This window comes from Silene latifolia, chromosome 7 (genome assembly GCF_048544455.1).
Source record: "Silene latifolia isolate original U9 population chromosome 7, ASM4854445v1, whole genome shotgun sequence".
NCBI classification, from domain to species: Eukaryota; Viridiplantae; Streptophyta; class Magnoliopsida; order Caryophyllales; family Caryophyllaceae; genus Silene; species Silene latifolia.
Window position 1 is genome coordinate 6,305,402 of NC_133532.1, and position 7,535 is coordinate 6,312,936.

Consider the following 7,535-nt stretch of genomic DNA (forward strand, 5'->3'; position numbering starts at 1 on the left):
ACGGACGCTTGTTCACGACGGACTGTCAAATAGATACTTCCTCTATTTTTTATTTTTTTTATCTTCCCGTTTCTGTATTATACGTGAGGAGTATTGAAATGGGAGATAAAAAGTAAACGGAGGCCATTTGACAAAATAAGTTCTTGTTCACGACCGACTGTCAAATAGATACTTCCTCTATTTTTATTTTTATTTTATTTTCTCATTTCTCTATTATATGGAAGGAGTATTTTATTGAAATGCGAAGATAAAAAGAAAACGGAGGCCATTTAACAAGATAATTACCTAAGAATTGCCAAAAAAATTTGTCCCTACTCACTATTTGGATATGTTTTATAAATGAAACGGATATGTCCGTCTTAAGCAAGACATACTTGTCAGTTTTTCGGCACTCAATCATCATGTTAGGGTTATCATTGATGGCACTCATGGCAGTCCAATTGCCACCGGATTGCCGTTGATACCGTGAAACTTGAACTAAAAACCTTAATATAAGAATCATAACCTGGAGAAACATGAATTATCTTGATCATAGAAAGGCAGGTTCAGATTTCACCAAAAAAAAAAAAGGCAGGTTCTGAACTGGCACTGAAATAGCAGAATAACCAATCTGGTGTTTTACATAGATCATCTCGAGAAATCATGATGCTACCTATTATACAACTCAAAGCTCTAATAGCCTAGAAACAGGAAAGTTACCATAAGAGTTAGTCTGATAAAGCGTATTGTAGGTTTGATAAATTCACAAGTCTAACACTATACAACTTCAGTTCATAGTTCATAGAAAATTGACAACGCAGTAGCTAACATTTACGACTAAGGGAATACTGATCTTCATTATTATATGCATTTGATTTCATCATCCCTGGTTGTGCTCCTCCATAGTCAACTGCAAAATGAACACCATAAATTTGTGGCGTGAACAATCCAGAAACCGAGTTTTTTTTTTTTTGAAGAAAATGCTAATATAATGTACTTCTGGATTGTGAATTCAAAAATCTTATAACGAAACAAGTCTTTGTAAAACAGTTCTATAAAACTGCGCGTAATTTACCCAAATATTCTTAAAAACCTTTTAAACGGTATCTTAGGTAAGTAACGCGCAATTTTACAGTAATGCTTGCAGAAAACTGCCTTACAACTTTACAAGTATTAACGACAGAGATCAGAAATTACCAGTGGAACACCGTCCTTCCGTCCATTCATACCCAACAGAAAGGTTTCCGACCATTGTTCCATTACATAATTGGGAAGTACGCACTCCTCTACAAGAGGGCTCCAGTTATCTTTCCCGTCACCACTATAAACCCAGTTTATCTTTTTTGGAGGACTCATAAGGTCTAATAGGGTGTCTTTGAATGTCGTAATTGAAGTGTTCTTCTTGCGAGGAACTGGACTTCGTGGAGCCTGTAAAAAGAACAATTTATTTCAACACTACTTGTATAGAGAATCCAAAAGACTAGTACTCCATATAAGATAGTCTTACATGTGAGACCAGTCTAATAACCGTATGATGAAAGGAGGAATGCATATGGTTACGAGTTGGTCTCACATGCAAGGCCTCATGCGACAGTCACTGAGAAGACAATAAATCGTCAGAAAATATAAAGCACAAAAGAATTCAGTTTTACTTACTGTACAACGGCTGTTTAGTGCTAACGCCTTCCTTTTTGGTTTATTACATCTTTCTGTCCCTAGAAACCTTTGCACTTCTGGCATAGACCGAAATCTCTGCCCTGTTGCCGGATCGATATAGTACTGCAAGGGAAACAGTTTCATTTCTCAAGTAAAAAATTAATAAACCTATTTAGTAAACTTTAAATCTGCGAATATTTTGACAGTCGTAGGCTCATAGCAGGACAAACTGATCAAAGATTCGATCCTTCAATTTTTATCAACTCAAGTAACAAGGCGTGTGTAGATTTAAAGCGACTGACTACACAACACACGCCATGCCAACTTCAGAGAAACACCAATGTGTATTAGTTTCCACTTAAAATTTCTAATTAATCGTTAGACAAACACAAATTTGTGCTTGTTTTTATTAGGTTAAAGCATTGTTTAAGCAAACATTTAAAAGACGAAGGATGAGAAAGAGGCACCCTATCACTCCTGATATTGGAGCCAAGTTTCCGTGGAACATCCTCAACAATCCAGCCGTCAGGAAGAGTATTAGCCAGTCTAAACTGTGAAGTTTCAGGTTCAATGTCCTCCAAATTTGTGTAACGTGCCTCCTCCAATTCCTCCGGTGTCAAGACCTACAGGCAACAGCCATTGACAAAAGTTAATTGAAGGGTTCAAAATTCTTTTGATACTTGTAAATTCAGAATCACTCCTACAATACTTTTAAAAAAAAAAAAATTATTATGAGACGGTCTCACAGCCGTCACAGGTGACATCACTAAAATTCCTCATAAATTTCACAGTTAATTATGGGGTTAATGGGTTGGTCGCACGCACATGTACCATCTCATAAAAATTTTGGAGGTATTTAAAAGTGATTTTATTTACTCCTATATATCAAGTCTAGCTTTACGTGCGTGAAAGAAAAGAGAAACTTTAATAGCTACGGAGTATAAATCTATAATGTCTGCAAAGATAAAAGCTAGACTCTTTGTACCTTGCCACCATAACAGATTCTCTTAACGGTACCTGCAGGCTTGTTATTGTTATAAGGCTGAAAGAACAACAGGCAGACACTGTTAGACAACAAGCAAGCGAAAAAGAAGCGTAATATGGTGATTGTGCAAAAGAGACTCTCACCACAAGACTATTGCTTGGCCTTGGCCTTGGCTTTCTCGTTGGAGTGGGATCTTCCTCTCCAAACAGATGCCTCTTAACAGAAGCTAATGAACGGAACTTACGCCCAGTTCCAGGCTCATAGTAATACTGTTGCATTGAGAGGAAGCATGTTGATTTTATAAAACAAATCAAGGCACATAGTTAATAGACGGCTACTTACAATTCAATACGTTGATGATATAAAACAGAACAAAGACACAAGTAAACCAGACAGCTATTTACAACTTGCAAGCACAAAACAGAACAAAATTGAACTTTGAGATATCTATGGAACCTAATATCAGTGTACGCAATGAAATAACTATATTACCTTATCAATGAATTGCTAATGTTCGACTCCACGAGCTCATAAATTTTTTTCAAAGATATATGTGCACCTCGAATTAGATGTCTAATCAATTGATCCCATATAACCAATCAATCAATGGAAAGAAAAAAAAACGGAGCTGAACAAACAAATTCCTGAAAAATGTTGGTACAAACTTCTATCGTCTCAGTCTCAGCTACAACATACGGCATGTTTCGACTAGTAGACCTTTGTGCATCTATTTTACTACTTTGACTAAGATAAATTTACAGTAGATTAGGTAAAAGATCAAAAGATTCGCACAAAGAATCAGGATGTTGAAAGAGTGATCCTGCAGGAATATACTTGGATGTACAAGCATTTTGAGCTTAACTTTAAACAGATTCAATAGCTAGAAGTTACATAAGTTTTGACCAGATTATATAGTTTGCACTCTGTAATCGGCAGAATAACGTCCATCAGAGATTCACATTAACATAAAAATCTTCTAACGAAATTGACCCTTCTAGCAGATGCCCAAATAAAGTGTTGGAATAACAACAGTTTAGTGATTAGACCCTACAAACGCTCACGAGTTAAACCTAATAAACAGTACAAAATGGCCAGTGGCGCGGATAAGCTAAACCAAGTTATCTTAGCTTCAAACATCAAATGTGGATGTCAAACACAGCTCAAGAAATAGGCCTACTTTGAAGTAGTACTACGCTGTAAGACGGTCTTATTCTACAATTCGTGTTTTTTCTTTCTGCATAAACAAATTGAGCTAATATCATCCACACAAGTAAAATTGGTAAACATCATATCCTTCAATAAGATAATTTTAACTTTCAATCAAACTTCACATTATCTTATATTCTACGTCATAATTTGTTTACCTTTGATTAAAATGCTTGGGACGGAGGGATTATGATATATGTGACTAAACAGTAAACACTAATGCCATTTACTACTTTAATCAAATCACAATTACAACACAACAATAATTCATAAAACAAACACTAACAAGTACTCCCTCTGTCCCAATCATTAGTTTCCCTTCGATAAAAAGGTAAACAAATGACTGAGACGGAAACCGTACTGACAAACTTCAGGTATATTTTTTCATCCAATTGATGAACACTAACATCATGCAAAAATTCAAACTAATTACAACATCAGTCAGCAAACTAACAAAAAATACGACTATTCCATTGAATTGTACTATACATTTTCCAAATACACAAACTTATACTCCGTACATTTTAAAAAACGTATACAATCAAGTAAAACCGATAAAATAATTCCTACATTGCAAAAATTGATACTTCATTCGAACAATGTTAAATCACATTCCTTCCTTTGTCGTCTCAATTATTTATTTACCTTAAATTAAACTACTCCTCACAAGTCATCATAGGTCACAACGAATAAATATAAAAGATAAACAAGTAACTGAGACGGAATCATAACAACAACAAAATCGGAAAAAAGAAATAACCTTATCAGAACTAACAGAAGACTGGGGCCCACGAGGGCGGACCTCAACAACCCAATCAGACGGTAACTGAAACGGCGTCGTTTTATAAGTAGCCAAAACCATCTGCATTTCCTTAGGATCGTTCTCCTGAACCGGCGGAGGTTCGGAATTCTGCGACATTTTACTACGGCGGCGGTAAAAAGTGAGAGTTAGTGAGAGAGGGAGAAGAATCTTATTATTCTTGTGTTCCCTTTTTTTTTTTTTACTGTGTTTGGGTAGGTAGCTAGTGGCGTAGGATGAGGTAAATATTTACCCAATAGGGGTTAATAATTTAGTTGGGTTTTGACCGACCGAATCATGCTGAATTCCACGTGTTAATCAGGTTAACTTTACAGTTTTATGGTGATGTGATGGGCTGGTTTCCTAAGTCATTTTAATATGTGATCAAGTCAGTCAAATAATTTGGATCAAAGTACGACTAGTAATTATTGGATAAGACGATTTTACGGATGATAAGACTATAAAATATAAAATACTATGTTCAATGGATTAGTTTTACTTAAAACTGTTTTAACTTGAAACATTTTGTAAATTTTTTTTTTTTAAATGAGCTATAAAAATAGTACCCTATAATGAGATAGGAATTTGAATATACGACATATTATTTATTAGAACAAAAATATTATTTTACATCTAAAGGTGTTAAAAATGGTGATCGAAATACAAATATGGCAAATATCCTATGTCTCTATCATAATAACCAAGGCTTATTATAAAATACTCTGTTCAATGGATTATACATTTATGTTGTTATTATATGTATGTGTTTAATCAAATGAATGTAATTTTATATGTGAAAATGTCTATAAGTCTTGAAATTACTTGCAGTTCACCACCTAAATAAAACGTATTTTTGTAGATGGATTCTTATCAATTTAAAGATGTAAATTATTATGAAATTTAAATATCTATAGAATTAAGACAATCACCTAATTTTATTGAAAAAAATATTATTGCATGCACGGGTTGATTATTAATAGTCAAACATATAGTCTTTGGTTGACTTAACTCTACTACCATCCCCATCCAATCATCCCACCAAGTCAGTTGAACCACGCAACAATAAGGTCATGACCTACGTTTCAAATTAATAGGTAAGCTTAACTAATTTAGTACAGTGTATTTATTGTGGATAATCGTTGTATGATACGACAGATAAAAACGGATTAATATAGGATAATTAATGACTATTTTATGTCAAAAATTTACCACTCAAAAAATTGGTTCTTTTATATTTAAAATTGTCCACTTTTTTACCTTAAAATTAGCAGTTTAAAGTGGTCGCACCATATGACGGTTCTATTGTATAATTCATGTAATTAAAATACATACAAAAGTCAATTAAACAAGTTGTAATAATTCATTCTCTAGATAGATTAAGTTTAACTATTAATAATAGTAACATAGAGCGTCACCCTATGCGTATAATTGCGTGTTTATTCTAGATGGAAGAGGGAAAATCCAATTAGCTACCTAATTTCCTTTACGCAGGCACGCAGCCTCATCATGTACATGATATAGGAGAAAGCACTCCTATTTAAGAGTCGTAAGTTCGTAACATACCTCCGGGATTTGAACTTAGCAGGAATAGCGGGATAAATGATATTATAGTGAAATTTAGTGGTTAAAATTTGGATGAAATAGTGTTACAGTTTTAAGCTTCCTCTAGGCACTTGTAGAAGTAAAACGAGAGTATATATGTTTTCTAGACTTTGGATTTACCCAGTGCACACCAGAAATAGTATTAGTTGTGAGCTCCCTCATTATCCAAAACAAAAATAAAAATAAAATAAAAATGTTGAGACGTTCATTATCCTTCAACAAGGAGGAGATCCTCTACTAACCCCCCTAACTCCACCATTAATTATAACAGTTATAGATGAGATTATTAAGTAAAATAGATACAGATATATCCCAGATCAAGTGGAAAAAGTTGTAAGTGGTGATATTCATGCTTGCTGGTAAAGTCATGAGTGATAATATTCATGCTTGCTTATGTTTAATGTCAATTAACTTAGTTACTAAAGTTCTAAGAGATGATATTTATGACCTAATTTCAATGTTAATTTGCTAACTTAGCCGATCAAATAATTATCTATCGTCTACCCTCTAAAATTCTAAATAATATTGTAAATGGCTCGAATGTAGCTTTACTTGGTGGAAAAAGTTTTAGATACTATATATGCCAACTTGCTTTACCCTCATTAATGAATAGTTGATCCCAATTCGGATCAACTTGGAAAAAAAAGTTGATGCATGTCAATTTTTTTGTTGATAAAGTCATGAGTGGTGATATTCATGCTAACTTAATTAAGTTTAATGTCATTTTTTAGCTTAGTTACTAAAATTGCAAGAACTGGTATTTATGACCTAAGTTTAATGTTAATTTGCTAACTTAGCTGATCGGATAATTATCTACCATCTACCCTCTAAATAATATTGTATATGGCTCGAATGTAGCTTGGTGGAAAAAGTTTTAGATACTACTCGTATATGTCTATATATGCCAACTTGCTTGACCCTCATTAATGAATATATAATTGATCCCTATTCCGATCAACTGGGAAAAAATCGATATCAGCTTGTTGCTGGTAAAGTCATGAGAACTTGAGTTTGATGTCAATTAGCTAAAAGTTGATAAAGTCATATAAAAGGTACTCCGTAATATTAATGACTTGAGTTCAACGTTAACTTGCTAATTTAGCTGATCGGAATTGTATATGACTCAAATGTAGTATAGCTTTTTATTCCCTTCCAAAATTGAATGGAATATAGTAATTAAATAGAATGTGGCATTGTAGAATGGAATATGATGAAGTTGCAAGGTAGAAGGGAATAAGAAAGCCATGTTTGAATGTGACACATTCTGTTATATTAGGTAGCTCGATGCATGTGAACTTCATGACAAGT

The 7,535-nt window shown here is 33.8% G+C and overlaps 1 protein-coding gene across 1 annotated transcript; it reads right to left on the minus strand.

Annotated features, from left to right (window-relative positions):
- Positions 1 to 573: 573 nt before the first annotated feature.
- On the minus strand, positions 574 to 4,852 carry LOC141591508 (methyl-CpG-binding domain-containing protein 7-like). The gene is made up of 7 exons (XM_074411866.1): positions 4,587 to 4,852; positions 2,764 to 2,889; positions 2,621 to 2,677; positions 2,103 to 2,258; positions 1,636 to 1,758; positions 1,177 to 1,407; positions 574 to 889 (listed from the first exon to the last, which is right to left on the minus strand). The coding sequence occupies exons 1-7, from the start codon at positions 4,743 to 4,745 to the stop codon at positions 860 to 862; spliced, it is 882 nt and encodes a 293-aa protein (XP_074267967.1). The 5' UTR covers positions 4,746 to 4,852; the 3' UTR covers positions 574 to 859.
- Positions 4,853 to 7,535: the final 2,683 nt, after the last annotated feature.

Bases quoted from the DNA above. Each gene is read 5' to 3' on its own strand.
- LOC141591508 (XM_074411866.1), bottom strand. From the start codon at position 4,745: ATGTCGCAGAATTCCGAACCTCCGCCGGTTCAGGAGAACGATCCTAAG. The intron at 1,759-2,102 runs GTGCCTCTTTCT...TTTCCCTTGCAG, and splicing joins CCAATATCAGGAGTGATAGG to TACTATATCGATCCGGCAAC. The intron at 1,408-1,635 runs GTAAGTAAAACT...TTCTTTTTACAG, and splicing joins CACTAAACAGCCGTTGTACA to GCTCCACGAAGTCCAGTTCC.